General features: G+C 42.7%; 1 protein-coding gene across 2 annotated transcripts in view; it reads right to left on the bottom strand.

Moving 5' to 3' along the window:
* The window catches only part of cdk14 (cyclin-dependent kinase 14), a 194,665-nt gene that overhangs the window by 85,742 nt on the left and 91,565 nt on the right, over nucleotides 1-17,358 (bottom strand). For both annotated transcript variants that reach the window (XM_034698459.1, XM_034698458.1), the window contains 2 exons: nucleotides 14,846-14,969; nucleotides 1,671-1,791 (listed from right to left, as the gene is read on the bottom strand). In XM_034698459.1, the coding sequence (XP_034554350.1) occupies nucleotides 1,671-1,791; nucleotides 14,846-14,969 (245 nt within the window). The remainder of the gene's footprint in view (nucleotides 1-1,670; nucleotides 1,792-14,845; nucleotides 14,970-17,358) is intronic.

Below are 17,358 nucleotides of genomic sequence, written 5' to 3'. Positions count from 1 at the left end.
TTGCTCTGTAACACCCACAATATATAACTGTCAGAGGAATCACTTGGGGATTTCAGCCAGACATAAAATCTGACAACAGCAATCTATAAAGCATGGTCTAAAGTGCAAAGACAGTGTGTTTAAGGTGTGTTCTACCCGTATATTCTCAAGTAGTTGGTGCAGAAACGATGTGAAAAGAAAGGTGCAAACAGCGCTCTTATGTGACAAAGTGATAGCATCTTTTCTTGAAGTATGTGTACTTCTCTAGAGTTTTTAGATTTCTGTCAAATTCCACATTTACTCAACTATATCCGCCAAGTAAAATGTTCTTCTAAGGATCTTATTACTCAGAATTAAATCCTGAAATTAAGTTAAGGTGTTAACTTAAATTCGGGAGCAGGACCACACCTAAACTACACCCTCAACCATCTGATAAGCCTACTTAAACTTAGCCAGCCTACTCCAATCATTTGTCTGTGATTCTTCCACCCACCCTCTCTCACCTTTCTTTACTCCACTTTAACCTTTTTCCTTATTCCCCTCTACTCAACTTGTGCTCGCTTCTTCTATACCCTTGTCTACTTCCAGGTACAACCCGGGTCAAGATCAGCTCTGGCAGGATAACGCTGAGACAGAACCCCCATCCAGAGTCTCCTTCTGCTGGTGATACTACCCACAAATAACTCAATAAATGTTCAAACTTATATCCCTGTGTGGCATGGTCCCTGCTAGTGAATTATTTTTCGACTGGAAAATAGAGCTTCAAATGAACAGGAACTGAGAGGTTAAAAACTTAGGGTTGTAGTAATTCAGCAATGTGGATGCAGACTGCAAATGTGCAACAAGCTGCAGTTCAACTTTTAATCCGGGTCCAGGCAGACTAGATGTGAGCGAGGAGTGACTACGAGAGGAGAGTACGGCTCAGCGGTGTTTGACGGATACATGATGGAGACAGAAACAGCAGCGGTAGTTCACAAAATATTCCAAAAGCTGATTTCACTTCTTTCCAAGTCTTTTTCTGCTATGATATCTGCTTTTTACATGAGTACTGCATTCACTACGGAGTGCACAGTGGTTGTTTTTATGTTGTTTAAATGTATGGCATAGTTTATTCGATGTAATACGTGACCTCATTTTATATTAAGACAATACAGTGAAGACACTTAGATGAGTGCAAGCAAGTTTCCTTCTTTTGGGGTCGGTGTAAATATGACCAATGTGTCAAAGTGCAGCATGACATGAAAGATAGGGTCCTACATTTTTATTGCCAAGCAAAGGTTCACTCAAATAGGATTTCCCCTCGCCATATGCAGAGGCTTCATCTGTAACTGTGTTTAAATGTAATGAATGTGTGATATTTGAACCCTTTCAGTTCTACGCTGTCAGCCAGAAGAAGCATCTGGAACAGAAGGTTGACCAAAGAGCTAAATATATGGAAGAAACTAAGAGACACATCCAGGAAACAATCTCCCACCCTGCAGAGAACTCACCCTCGGGTCAGGATGAGATACAGATAAGTGTGTTTTAATAGGTTTCTGTCTTCTTCCTGATTTATTCACAGTGTTCCCCGAAGGAGGGAAAAATAAACTGATTCAGATCTGAACTGGACTACCTGAACAAATCAAGCATTAGCAACACAGAGCAGACTAGGAGTATGGGGGATCTCAGGGTCAGGGGTTAGGAGTACCCACCACATGTCCAGGCAGGTGGAGTAGTCTGTGGATCCCAGCAGGACATCAGGAGGCCGGTACCACAGGGTCACCACCTCGTTGGAATAAGTATGGCTGGGGACTGACTTGGCCCTGGCCAGGCCTGAGGGGAGAAACAAAACAACACAACAACACAGTGTTAGAAATAATTATCATTGAGCGACCTTCAGCAGGCGTCTGCAGACAAAGAGGAGAGGAGCAGACACTCCCTGTAGGAGGCACTCTGACATCTGGTTATACACTCACAACACAATACAAAGAATGCATACAGAATATGTACGCAGGAATTCTGGTGATTATAGTTTCCGGCAGAAGACTCTCATTAAGGCAAACAACAAAACAGCCCCAAATAATCAAATTCAAGGACGAGAATAAAGAAAGAGAATATGATGACACAAGATCTCTGATTTACAGAAGACGTGTATCGACTGATTTCAGCCTGCAACAATGACACGGCTGAACATACGCTGTTCATTTCCATGTGAAATGAACAGCTAGTTACAATAAATATGTTTCAAAATGAATATATTTTGTCAAAGGAAACTACTTGTGAATGCACAGGTCAAGTTCAGAAAACAGATGTGATTTCTCACTTTGTCCACAGGGAGAGCCAGAATCAACAAGAGATAGTTCGTCCTTTAAGTAAGCTGCAATGGAGAGTTCAACTACTACTTTTGATAAAAGGGCACAGTAGAGATAAAATGGGACAACGCACTCTTGTTTTTGTCTCCAAAAAATGTCATGATAATTTTTCCCTCTTCTGAAATTAGTCAAACAAAGATCTTGATGTTTGAAACACGTCCTCTTAAAGTCTGAAATACTGCTGCAACACTCAGTGCTCAGACTCTGCAGAGCCGTCTTTGGACCGACTTTGGCACATTCAACCGCGACAGGCCTGAGATTGCCTTTTCAATGGAAATTATGATGGAAGACCTTCGAGGCTTCAGTGAGGAACTCTGTGACGTGAATATCAGTCAGACGAACCCAGAGGAGCAGGGCTCGTGTTTTCATCGAGGTGAGCCTGACATCATCACCGTGTGGTTAATCTATGATGACACCACAGCTTCAGCTACGGACACAATTATTCCAAAGATTCATAAGAACCAAAAAATGTATGCTTTTATCTTCAGCCTGACACAAACCAGATGAGTAAAGTGTCCAGTGGCAGAGCTCCCATGGCAGCTAATGGTAGAGCAGAGTGCATATGCAGCAAGCTTTAATGAGGCTGTTGGCATTATCCCTCTGTCTCTTCCCAAGTGGTCTGAGGGCTTAATTAAAGCATTTAGCTTGGTAAAAAAGGACTTCCTGCCCTGCTGCTTGTCCCTGGAGAGTGGGGGAAGAAGGGCAGAGGGGAAGATAAATGAGGGGAGGGAGGGGGGGTTTAACATTTCCTTGTGCTAGAGCACCCACAAGAGAAAGGAGCTTCAGCTGGCGTTCATCACAGCCGAGCACTGTAATTTCCACACAGTGATCTAACGCAGAATAAAAGGCATCATCACTGAGAGGCTATCATTTCCACGGAAGGCGTCGTGTGTGTGTGTGTGTGTGTGTGTGTGTGTGTGTGTGTGTGTGTGTGTGTGTGTGTGTGTGTGTGTGTGTGTGTGTGTGTTTTGTGTGTGTGCTGCGGAGGTGTACTGGAGTAAAAAAGAACAAAGCGTGTCTGCAGAGTCGGGAGGAAGTAACACAAACCTGTATATTTGCACATCACTTAGCCTCCTACATTTCCCAGCATGCCTGTGAACACTGCCAAGAACATAATAACCCGTTCAGACTTGATAAGAGTGAACTAGTATTTGCTGCAGGTTTAAAAAACACTGATGCACATCTTCTAATCTGGCTTTATGACCCTCATACTGATCCGTAGATTATCAAACATGCTGCTGCTACAGTGAATAAACTCTACTAAATCATTGGGAGAGCAAAATCCTATCATAGTCTCCAAAATGTACTTGATTTGATTTGATTAACCCCTTATTTTTAAGCCCTAACAGCTTTGCTAAGTTATACAATCGTGTCATTAAATCTTGTCAGTTGATCACTGAGTTGTAAAAATGTAAACATATTCCCTGCAGGTGATCCTCAGATATATAGAGACATGAAAAGAACTGGCACAAATTAAATCACCCTGAACTTTGACCTTTAAGTGTTTTCATACAGTTTTTCCAAACCGTAAAGCATATCTGAACGTCACCTCTCTCCTTATACTTAAAGCTGGGGTTGGTAGTCTCGGAAAACCAGCATGAATTTGAATGTAGCTTTTCCTCATGACTCCGTCTAGCCCCTCCCCTCCTCCCTCGGAGCTCCTCCAAAACGACGCCCCCCCCGCTCACATGCACGAGCGCCGCTGACTTGCGACCATATGATCGTGACTGATTCAAAACCGGTCCTCACCAAAACATTCTCACAGTGAAAGTTAAAAAACACAAACAAACATGGCTACTGTTAGTACTCACAACTGTCATGCTAGCATTATCCAGTTGTACTGGTGACACGATATCAGGAGAAAAGTTATAATACATATATAATACTGTAACAGCTCTACTGTTTGTTAAACGGGTTCAGTGTAGATGTTCTTAATTCCTACAGTGTTGACAGTCAGTGAAGGCATCAGGAGAGGCGTAGAGTGTACGAGCTGGAGAGAGGAGAGACAAGAGGAGAAGTTCTTCATTCATTCAAACATTGATTGTTGCTTTGTTGGTTGGCGTGATCACGGCCGACAGTGACCGGTAAGTAAAGCTCAACGTGTTCACGAATCGGCTCGTCATCCCTACAGCGTCCAGACGGACGCTACAATACAGATACATTTTCTGTAGGACTTACTAAATGTCATTTATTCTTCTGCTTGTCATTTTTAGATAACTTTAAAAAAAAAAAAACATTCTGTTTCATGTTTAAAAAAGGTATCACAATTCAGTTTCATCCCACTGATATGAGTGCCTTATGCATACTGTTACATCAACAATCCATAATATAGAAAAGTAACTCTATGTCTTTCATTTAAAGTTTTGGCCCATTCTAACCACATCCAAGTGGAAATTGCAAAACAGACTTAAAGTTAATTTAGTTCAAACAACAATCTCCAACCACCAGCAGGACCTCAATCAGCTGTTCCTCCCCCGCTTTAAAGTCCACTTTTCCGCCCCTGCACAGCTTGAATGCTCGAACGCTCAGCTCGCTGTGTTCATCTGCAGCTTCCTGCTGTTTGCTCACACTGAGATCATAAAGATGACTTTGTAAACACAAGAGAGTCCAAACCAAAGTGTAATAGGAAGAAGCAGCTCTGTTATTGGTGCTGTTTGTGGTTTCTGTGTGCTCTGACATTTGGATCACCTTGCCGGTTATTGAGGAGCTCTGTGATGATGGATGGGGAGGAGAGACCCCGCCCCGTCCTTCACCCTGAAACCTCCACAAGTCTGTCTGCAGAGGAGGGCACTACTTCAAAGCCTGACCTGCTGCTCTGTGCACACACAGCTTCAGTCACCTTCATGTGAGGACCTGCTTTCCGGTGCAGGTAGCAGTGGGAGGAAGGTCACAGGTGAATTATACATCACTACCTCACAACGAAGCAGGGGACGAGGTGGGCTGGAAACAAGAGGGAGAAAGAATGGAGAAAGAGAAGGACTAAAATAGTCTGTGTCCCCGGGGAAACGGCCCACTGTTCTTTAGAAGTTCATTCGAAATTTTACAGGCAGTTTGTAGCTTAACTGATTCTCCTCCTCCTCGCCGAGGTGCAGCGAGAGAGAGACGTACTTATCTGCCGGGAATTATTCAAGATACTGCAGGAATTTTTTATTTCTCTAGGGAAAATAAAACGTCTTCTAAAAAAGTTTTGACTTACAAATACAAAAACACATCATTTGTTGCAGTCAGGTAAAAGTGGGAATCTTATAATACCAGGGAATGAAACAGTTTGCGTTCTGAACTTACAGTAATCATTCTATTTTAAAGATTAGCATGTGAAGCTCCTGTGAGGAATTTTAGTTTGGGTGGACGTTGCAGACCTCTGTGTGCCACGCAGGAGCTCTTATCTCATTGCTGATAATTACCTGTGCATGTGTAAGTAGTATTTTTAAAAATGCTCTGTCTGCCTTCTTCCAAAGGCCAAACGTATCACTCATTGAGGATATTTGCAGCGTAAAGTGTAAATAAAAGCTGTTTCTGTAATCACACTGACTGACATCGTCCACATGGCTGTGGATTGAGGAATTAAAAATGGCAGAAATAGTCTGTCTGTGTGGATTGTCTTATTTGTTTTCGTAGCTCAAAGATGCCTCAATATTAATTTCAGTCTGATTCATAATTAGCTCAAATATTCTTAGAAGAGCTTTAAAGAAGACAAGCGTAACTTTGCAGAAACCAGATCGTCGTAATCATTTATGAGAAGAGAAATATGAAGAACGTAGTAGACATTTTTTTTGAATTGACAGAAACAGACGTTTCCTTAATATTAAAAAAGTATTGTTCACCAGCAGAGAAAAGAAGATGTGAGGAGGAAAACAGCACAGCACAACAGCTTTCTACCAAATTGAAGAAAACAGACATAAAGTAACCTCAAACATATGTGTGTTTGTGCTTTGTCAGAGCTACAGGACTGGTTGAATGAGAAGAAAATGCAAACAGAGAAGTTACAGGAAGAGGATCTCAAACAGGTGCTACTGTTAATTTCTGCATCCATTGAGAATGCCAACAGAAAAACGTGGATGTTTCGACTTAAACATGAATGAAAATTTTGTTAAATGTAATTAATAACAGTAAAGCAGGCTAATGTTGAGACTTAATGTCATTGAAAATGCTACATTCGGGCGTGGATTTGGCCTAATGGCTATATCACGCGCCTATGGAGCGGTTAGCCAGAGTTCAATTCCAGCCTGCAGCCCCTTACCCTCATGTCCCTCCCCCATTCTCTCTTCCTGTTTCCAGCTCTATCCACTGTCCTCCCCTCTCCAATAAAGTTGCAAACTTTTTTTTCTGCTGCATAAATGAATAATTTCAAATCAGTAAAATCATCTTTACATCAAAACATAGTGCCAACTTGTTTTCATCTTTAGTTGGTGGCTGAGCAATAAGCAGGAGAATGTATCATAGACTTGGTATCAGAGTCTCATCTCACAGTTTTTTATTCTCACCTGCTTCTTTCTTGCATAACCTCTCGCTCACTAGACATTCTCTCTTACATATACATTTTATATTGCTTGCATGATGCAATTTTATCCATTAACTAGTTTCAAAGTCTTTGTTTTTAGCAAGAAACAAGCATCATAAATAAAGAACATTACTTAAGTTGCCTATCCTGAGATGATGCATCGTCTTAGGCTGAGCTCTGCTGTTTGTGCAGGCTGGTTTCAGTGCGTCTGCTCGACCTGCTCACATGACCCTGAAATTAAATGCAAGAGGTTACGTGCTGCTCAGGTTATCAGTGTGGCAATACGGCTTTAAAGCTGGGATTACATGCATCATATTTCTATCCAACCTTCCCACATTAATGTCGGGTAGGGTTTTTATCATCCAAGCAAATAGAGTTAGAGTTTCTCCCAGAGGTAAAAAATGTTGTGAGTACTTAAGTTGATCAGAAGCTGCAGCGCTTATTTTAGGGAGGTGATCATTTCTTATTCTGGGAAGAAAAAATTAGTTCTGATTAGTAGTGAGTCAACACTCACTGCATACATCATTTAAATGTGGAGTCTTAGCCTTCGAGTCTTCCTACATTGAGGACAGATTGCAAACACAAGTCTTACTGCTGTCTCTTCTCATTTCAACACCTGTGCATTGGTTTATTTTATCCTCCAGCAGCTTTAAGAAATATATGGTAACACTAAGAACAAAAATCTTAACAAGAACCAGTGAGGTACTCAAGGAAGAGTTGAAGATTGAAGATGCACAGGTACATCACAAAATCACAGTGACAAAGTTAAGACAGATTGGAGTGCTCTGCGACGTGTCCTCTGCCTGAGTGTCTCTGCTGCACTCACTCAGCTGATAATACACACATGTAATATGGATGAGGAGCTGCTGCAGGTAAATATCGTTCTGCTTGGAAAGGTGCACCCATGTTTTGTAAGAACTTCAAAGTAAAGTGAGAGACAGAGTCAGTTAGACAATCGGCTAAGGTTACATGGAAAGTGAAAGCACACCGCGGCTTGATTTACACCGTCATCAGCTGTTTGTCTTCTTGGATTAAACTGTGTCTGCAGACGATTTCAAAGGAGTGGCTTCTATTTCTGTTATCCTCATTCAAAACAAATCTAAGACAAGATGATTGGGAAATCATTTTGGCTTATTGTGCTAAAAGAAAGAATATTCCTGAAGAAATAGTCACATTTTCATGTGTGTGTGTTTGTGTGTGTGTGCACAACACACCACCTGCCACCGTCTCAGCTCATTTCCCAACACAAAGTGGACTGTGATGAGCTCTGCATTATGAAGGTCCACATAAAACAGCCGCATCATTAAGAACACACACGCCAACCAACTCATTACTTCTGCTGGTGTGTTAAAATCTGTGGTTTGTTTCAGCCTGGTCTCAGTTTGGACTGTTAAATACACGCACACACGCACACACGCACACACACACACACGTCCCAGTGCTGTGGCGAGGCGAGGCGCTGGGTGGAACAGCTCACTGGGGAGAGGCAAACAGTCTGCTGCGGGTGCTGCAACATTCCTCCAGCTCCATTGTCACATTGCTTTTCTCCTCACACATCATTATCCCAGCAGCTGTTACATCGCAGCCCAGTGACACATACTACCCGGAAAATAAACACACACATCAGCACACTTTAGATAGATAGCTGTGGATGCACTCTCTGAAAAAGGATTGTTGTAATTAGTTCAGTCAAATACTGAAGTCCAACATTTAACACGCTTTGAGCTGCAGACAGGTTTTATTTCTGCAGAGTGGTGATATAAAAACACTGCAGGAGCCTCTTTATGACCAAAAAATTAAAAAAACACTGTCGACTCAAAAATTGTCATTTTTAATACCTGCAACTGATGTGGCGGTAAGTTTCAAACCAGACCGCTGACGGCACACCGAAGAGATAACTTTACGATCCCCTCAGCAAATACAAATATCCAAAGTGATTAATACAACAAAAGGTTTCAGAGAGCGGGATGATATTTGTCATCAAATAACACTTCCTTCAAACATCCAGGACGAGATCAGCAGAGATATCAAAGGTATCATTGTGTCCAAACAGAAAGATTCTTAAAGAAGCATTCATGATGTTCTTTACGACCATCCACAACTTCATGCAATCACATCAGAGATGTGAAGGTTCATGTGGTGTGACATCTGGGTATTACAGAAAGACAGTATATCAAGAGAGAAAACCACATCATGGACCGTGAAAACGTCGAGGTAATCCACTCTCAGAGCAGCAGGAACCAGTGCTGGATAAGGGAGGCTGTAGAGATCAGTAAGGGAGCCCAGAGGACAGTAAACCAGGATGAGGGGGCCTACATGCTGACACACACCTGGGATGCTGTCCCAAGACTGTCAGAAAACAGGGGGGGCGTGTTTCTTTCACCATCAAGCTTATAATTAATAAAAGCACGATCACAGCAGCCACACAGCACTTATAATGAAAACATTGCATTGATTCTGCTGCTTTCTCAACCTTCCTGTATGTGCGATACTTTACGATACAATACAGCGAGGCAGAATTAAGGTGCCACACTCTCACCATGTCATGAAAGCCTCTTATAGTTGTTGAATTATCTCAGCTAGCCTGCCGAGTGAGTGACCCCATTGCTTTGCCCTGAGCCTTGCAGCTAACATGGAAATAAACCAAGTCAATCTGATGTGCGAGTGAGAACAACTGACTCCAAACGTCCCTGAAGAGAACCTGGATCTCTGCTCCTGCTGCAGAAGTCCCTAACTTTTCAACGAGCCAGGAACATGTCCACACTGTACAAACAGTCTGGGACAGGTTTCTACAAGGACAGAGGCCAAAACACAAACACACACACCGCACACACACACATTGAGCTCTATCAGTGGGGTCGTTCTGTGTGGAGCAGTCCTCAGATAAGGTTTCAGGCTCCTGACCACAGCCGGTGCTCCAGGTTGGCGATGGACACTGACAGCATATGGCAATGCTTCAGTGTTTGCGAGCAAACACAAGCAGCCTTTCAGCAGGTTGATCCAAACTATGGACACACTCGCGCTCTCATGAGGCTCAGAAGTATGCAGGCTATGAGAGGCGCTCATCTGCTGTTTCATTGGCCTCTATAATAAGCTACGGCAGCCCTGAAGGACAAGAGAGGAAAACATGTCATGAGATGATTGGTTTTCTCTCTTTTTTACGACCATGTGGTGCTTTTCACATGGTGTTCAACTCTTATCATAAATATCATATTGTGGAGAGTGTAGTTAAAGCTCCAGTGAGGAGTTTTTAGCTGGTTATGAAACAGACTAACATTGCTTCCTCATCACAATAAAGACTGAATATTGCTGTGTAGTTCTTTTTAACACCTGAAACCTCTGCCGCTGGGTGTTAGACGAGCAGAGTAACAGCTCACTGAAGACACAGCTTTTGTTTACATGTTCCAAAGAGCCACGATGAGTGATGTGTTTAAAGACAGCAAGAGGGGTATTTCATCAGGAAACACTACGTACTCATGAAAACAAGCAAAATCAGCTAAGAGATGAAATGTACCATGTCGTCCAGTGGGGGAACTAAAAGATCAGCACAAACTAAAAGTTCATCACAGGCGAGTTTAATAATGTGTTTCATCTTTGTTTGTTTTGTTGATTTTGATGAGACTAATTATCTCTCTCTGCAACAGCTTTATGTTTCAAAGTAATGTATTCAGTCTTTTCTCCTGTGGCCAGGGTCCGGGAGGCAGACACCCTCTCTACTTTTAAGAGTAGGCTTCTAACTTTCCTTTTTCATAAAGATTATAGTTAGAGCTGGCTCAGGTTTGGACCAGCTCTTAGTTATGCTGCTTTAGGCTTAGACTGCCGAGGGAGCTGACACAATGGGATTCCCTCTCTCTCCTCTGTCTGCCTGTCTCTCACTTTAGCTCTTCCTGTCCCATTAAAGTTACTAACCATAGACCTTTCTGGAGTCCCTGAGCTCCCTTGTCTCGTAGGTTCCTCTGGATCTCTGCTGTTGTAGACGGCCTGCTACTCCAGCTGCTACAGCTACTGCTATCCGTCTCTCCACTATCCTCTCTCTCTCTTCACCTCTCTCTATCCCTCTCTCCAACACGGTCTCAGCAGATGTGTGTCTAACATGAGTCTGGTCCTGCTGGAGGTTTCTGCCTTTTAGAGGAAGTATGTCCTTGCCACTGTAACTTGCTAAATGCTGCAAAGTGCTCTACTCATGGTGGATTAAGATGAGATCAGACTGAGTCCTGTCTGTAGGATGGGACTGGACCTTATCCTGTCTTGATGTTTGGCCTTTGTTAATAATAGAACATAGAGTATAGATCAGTAGACCTGCTCTGTTTGAGGACGACATGCAGCAAAGGGAGAATCCTGGCCGGGGGATCAAACCAGCAACTGCTGCAACAAGGACTACAGCTGCTGTTTATGGAGCACGCTTTAACCACTGAGTTAAACCAGCACCCCAAGTATATTTTTTCCTCGTACCTCCATGTTCATCTCACACGAGGATGTGTTGCTCAGCATTGTTAAAGTCAAAAGTTAAGAAAATTAAAGGAAACGCTCCGGTGGGTGGCATTAGGAAGGAATAAATGTTCAGGTCGGAGGGCTTGTTGTGTTTTAATTAGCTAACACAGCTTAAGTTATGATGTTACTTAGAACTGGAACACTTTTTGGCAGGTTAATATTAGCTTTGTTTTATGAAGGTAGTCTGTGTTCACACAGTGTTTCAGTGATTACAGTCCACACAGCTCCACCACACAAACATTACAAATCACACACACGCACACACAATCACGCTCCCCACGTTGGCCTCAATTAGCTGTGTCCTTGCTATGAAACATCTGATGCTCTAAAGCTCATGTCTGTGGTGGTTTGTTTGTTCAGCTCATTAAAAAGTGAGTAAACCCACAGAGGAGCGGAGAGGAGCCTGTGGATCGACTCCACAACCGGCAGTGGGGATACAGAGCTCAGATGAGATACCAGCCTTCCACGTTAAATCAGCTTTGAATCGGTCGGAAATGTTTGGTTATTGTGCCTGTGAGAAGCTGATCTGTGATCTCAGAGTGTGAGACACAGGGCTCCCAAATAAACAGAACCTCAAAGCAAACACAGCGGCCCACAGATGCTGGAATTTAGATGTGAAATGCTTTAAAGTCTGTCACTTATTATCATCAAATGTATTGAAACCTTGCAGAAGAAAAACTGAAGAAACTAAGGCTGGAGCTGGACTTGAAAGATTAATTGCACACAGGCAATGACCGACCACACAAGCTGAAGTCTTCAATGTGGTCACACGTTTCAATTTCAACACATATCAGAGGTCAGTGCAGCAGATACTTGTCCAAGCATTCAGAATGTCTAAAGTTAAAGGCATGAGGTCCGACTTTAGTAAATAAACATGGAGCCAAATTATCTGTTTGTAGAGTAAGCTTAATCTTTGGTATCTCAGACATTGTTCTGTATTCACACGGATCATCTCTTTGTGGTCTGTAAATCCAGATATGATCAGATGCACACACCTCTTCTTTTGAGTCACGTCAGTCACATTATAACTTCATTTAACGCTTTCTCTTCATTACAGCAATCTGTTTTCTATTCCTCTTTGTGCCCTCCATCCTATCACCAGACTGTCTCATCCCCACTAAGTGGTCTTGCCCCACTCATTGTACCTCTCAGCCCCTCCTTTGTTGACACTCCGCCTCCATCTCCCTCGATTACCCCATCCGGCACCACAGGCCTCAGCTGTCGGCCGTTAGTATTCCTGCTGCCAACGCACGAGACCGCAGGGAGCCCTGGCGGCCGCACAATATCACTCACACACACACACACACACACACACACACACACACACACACACACACACACACACACACACACACACACACACACACACACACACACACACACACACACACACACACACACACACACACCATACACTTGAACAGCCTTCACCTTCCTCATCTGGCATCCCCCAGGCAAAGACCGATTCTGTGTTTTTCTGCATGTTTGTCGATGAACACAGCTTCAGCGACAGACTAATAGGCCGGGGATTTTTCATTCCTGCTCATTTGGTATTTTGTCCATTATTTCCTCCTTCCCCTCATTTCCCTTGCAGTAATGCTTCTGCACTAATACGAGGTTTGCATTATTGATAAAGCTGCCACATTTTGCCCACCCCCATCTGTCTGGGCAGAGGGATGGAGGAGAGGGAGGAGATGGATGGTAGAGGGGAAGGAAGGTTTTCGGCAGCGAGGGAATAAAAGAATAAAGGGGTGTGGAAGTAAAGAGGTGGGTGGATGGATAGATGGATGGATGGATGGATGGATGGATGGATGGATGGATGGATGGATGGATGGATGGATGGATGGATGGATGGATGGATGGATGGATGGAAGGATGGAAGGACGGAAGGGTTGGAGGTACAGGCGGTTGGGTAGTTGGGCAGTTTTTCTGCCTCCTGGGATGCCAGACAGACTATGTAGTCAGTGTTTACTGAGCATGGATCCAAGCCATATGGTGCCACTCCAGGAGGGTTTTGAACACACTCACACATGCACGCACACAAACACACAAGACACACTCAGCCACACATGCACTAACCAGACTCCAGCCCAACAGATTGAAGCATGCATGTGCTCAGTGTCTTTATTTGTGACATGAGCTTTTAGCTTGATTAGTCTTGAATGAAGTGCTGGCACTGGATCAAAGGCGGAAAGATAAAGGTCAAGAGGTCAGATGTCGTAAATCTTGAAGAAGATGCACGTTTAATACAATTTTTCCATTTTTAAAATGCAGAGAGTAGAGTTTAACCCAGAAGGTGGCGCTATATTACGGCGAAAGCTTTGTCGAGAACATGCACTATAATGACCAACAGTGCAGCAACCACCATGACCTGTGGGGATTGAAAACTCGCTGCCATTCACTGAGTTTCCAAGTGGATGTTTCGCACAGAGCATACTGGAATACATAGCGATGTTGTCAGGCTGGCAGAGCAATTTTTTAAAAGCATTTCTCATTCAATAGGTCATTATCATGCATTGAAAGAAAACACTCACTGGTACACTATGAAGTGAATAAACTTGTAGAGAGGAATGGTTCAATTGAAAAGACTCCTCAATTTAGGACAAGTGTCCAGCAGAGGTGGGTGGCGCAAGTCTTGCTGAATTGGTAACAGGCGATGGGTCAGAACGTTTACAAAGTTTGGTTGAGGTCAACATCCTGTACCAGTTGAGAGCAGGATTGCAAACTTCACATGGCAACAACAGATGGTTCTATAAAGAGCTACTCAGCTGCACAGAAACTGACCACAATGGAAATTATCACGCAGGAAGACCAGAGCTACCTGAGCTACATTCTGAATTTTTACAGTAGTTGTCAACGCCAGAAATTTGTAAAGATGAATGAACTGACAGAGCATCCAAAGTCGCCCTTTCAACTGTCTAAATCAGACTGCCGAGTCTTCAATATTTTGTATTTTATTGTTATAATCATACATGCAGAAACCCTCAGGGTAGATCCATTGTTCTCATGGTATCCCAGCTTGTGCATGAGACACGCAGGATCAGAGGGCACATCAAGGTCACTAGTTTGATTGTTTTTAAATGCACCAACCACACTGTTTATCTTTGTTATTAAAGTTGTAAATGGAGGAGCGGTATATTCATTAAAAAGCTGAATCTAAATATTATATTTACATTCATTTCTTGTGTCAAAGCAGCTTTTTTAATATCAAGTGATGTAATGTTTTGGCAGGCTCAAGTCCAATGCTTTAAGACGGTCAAGGTAAATTAGACCTTATGTCATATTTCTATTGAAATACAAAGACTGTGGGAAATGTTTCCACCCCTCACTTCTAGACTGGTCAGCATTAAAAGATAAGAATACAGAACAAAGAGGAAGGACACAGTTTGAACAAAATATCTGCTGCTGATAGATGACTTAGTAACTGTGCATTCATCACTCTGTGCCCATCCATAACAGATATCTCACAGGCTCACATCTCATATTTAGATAAAATAGAGGCATCAGTCACTGGTTGACTCACCAAAGTCAGCAAGTTTGAGCTCTCCAGTGTCGCTGATGAGCAGGTTTTGGGGTTTCAGGTCACGGTGAAGGATGTACCTCTGGTGGATGTAGGACAGACCTCTCAGTAACTGGTACAGGAACAGCTGAAAAACACAGGAGGCAACCAGATTTGTTACTTTCATACAACTATATGTATCTATGAAATATCTGCATGATGCCTGGAAGGATGACAGGCTAAATCACATGACCACAATTCTGAGTTGTCTCTGTCTTAATCTTCAGCACTCTGCTGCAACACGTTGAAGTGAGCAGCTGTTACAGAGATTGAATGTAAGCAGCAGACATGAGAAGCAGCGTGGTGCATCACCTGTTGTCTCAAAAATAGTACAGATTGAATAAAATTGTATGAACGAGAAAATGAGAGCTGAATTAATCACCTCAGTAAATATTTTCCCAGTATGTTTACAGTTTTAGTGACTAATTTCAAGTCTTCCACGACGCAGCATGATGTTGATTCCTGATAGAAGAGTTAAATAGATGATAAAGTAGAGTACAATTTAGGCCATAGCCTCCTTCTGATTCACTTGTTGCTGCCAAAGTCATCTGGAAATGTTTGCTCATTTCATTGTACTGCAAGACTCTCTCGCTCATGGCCAGGAGTTGAAACACCAGCCTTTGTACATGGGGCGCACCCTTTAACTGCTAGGCCAATCGGCGCCCACTTTAACTGTCAAGTATTTTTAACCCTGCCAACCAAGCTAGCTACAGTGTTCACTAAAAACCATTGCATTGTCACCACTCCTCTCCAGCTCACCATGATCCCTTCTCTGGGTCTCCTCCTCAAACTCTACAGAGCAGTGTCTGCCATCACAGCGACTTCTTCCACCACTTCCACACAGTCTATGGTTAGTGACCTATTCAGTAAGGGACTCTCTAAGGCAGGAAGCCCACATGTTAATAACACACTGCCTTTCTTACAAAGTCACAAACAGCAAAAATCAATACAGAGCCAGCAGTCGATATCACAGCCATCATTTCCTCCACTCGGATGATTGAACAGAGACCAAACATGCGGCGGTGCATCCTTCACATATAGCAGCTGATTAACTGCCGGCTGCTGAGGCAGTGAATCATACCGTTTCTTTCCTGCTTTAAAATGACCTCGGTGCATTAACTGTGGCGTCTACAATGTGTAATCAATTCAGTTTGGTATAGGAGTGTGAATTAAAGAACAGAGGAAGTCTCAGATATGTATGGAGGTGTGACAGACGGGGGGGCTGGGCGGAGCTGCAGCCTTCTCTTCATTTTCTGTGAAGGGCGGAGAATCGATTGCACCGAGCATGACAGGACTGCTGACAGCAGGGGGGCGGCAAGGCAGAGTGACAAAATCGGCTAACTTTGACCCAGAGAGACTGAAAAAGTACACAAATAATCATCAATGAGAAAAACCTGTTTCTAAATCCAATCTGTACTTTCAAGAACAGAAAAGTTCTGTCCTGATTGTGTTGATGGTTTTGGGAATTGTAGTAAACTTAAGAGAAGTTGTTATATATTTAAGATATTGCATTATAGCTTTGCAGCCCAGCAGATTGTCTTGGTGATCCTGTGCATGTCATTATAAAGAGCTGAGGAAATGTAGCTTCTGTAACAAACTTTCAAGGTTTTAAATCCACGTATGTAAAATATACGCTACTCAAAGTGTCACAGAGGAAATGAGAATATTTTATTACACAGCTAAAATAATCAATGATTGAATTTAGACATGGTTTCTAGAGCGTGTACTCTGTTTTCTTACAATCCTGAAAACCAATCACTAAAATGCACATGCAGATAAAAAGATCAGGTTGTAAGTAAACAGAATCTTGGGGCGCTGGTGACCTAGTGATCTATGCGCCCCACGTTTAGAGGCGACAGTCCTTGTCGCAGAGGTCGCTGGTTTGACTCCCGGACGGTCGACCATTTCCTGCATGTGTTCCCACTCTCCACTCCCCACATTTCCTGTCTCTCTTCAGCTGTCTTGTCATTAAAGGCAAAAATGCCCAAAAACATAACTTAAAAAAAAATAAAAAATAGTAAACAGAATCTTAAAGATGTAGTGTTCAAATGTTACTTAAAACTGGGAAAAAGACCCCTGGATAGTCCGGTCAATACAATATTTAACTTATTGATACTCGTACTTCATCTGTATTCAAATGTCAGCCACCTGTAGATGTGTGAGTAAGGTGTAAGGGGAAGATATGCACGTGTATGTTACATTGAAGATTGTGGGTGCAACTCTCCTTGTCATGGCATGGTTTTGTTCTTTGTTTTGTTTTTGTCCTCCATGGTGTTTTGTTAACTGTTTGTCCAAATAGGAATGAAGAAAAATGAATAAACAGAATTTTCTAAAAATTAAAAAATCTGGGAAAAATGTGTCTTCACAACCTCTGTTACTATGACCAAAAACCTGTTTGATAGCGACAATTCACCACCAAACTCTGATCAGTTCAGTTACTGTTATTCCTTAAAACAATGTTCATATCTCAAACAAAG

This window comes from Notolabrus celidotus, chromosome 12 (assembly GCF_009762535.1).
Source record: "Notolabrus celidotus isolate fNotCel1 chromosome 12, fNotCel1.pri, whole genome shotgun sequence".
In the NCBI taxonomy this organism is placed as follows: domain Eukaryota; kingdom Metazoa; phylum Chordata; class Actinopteri; order Labriformes; family Labridae; genus Notolabrus; species Notolabrus celidotus.
This window is presented reverse-complemented; position numbering and strand designations above follow the sequence as displayed.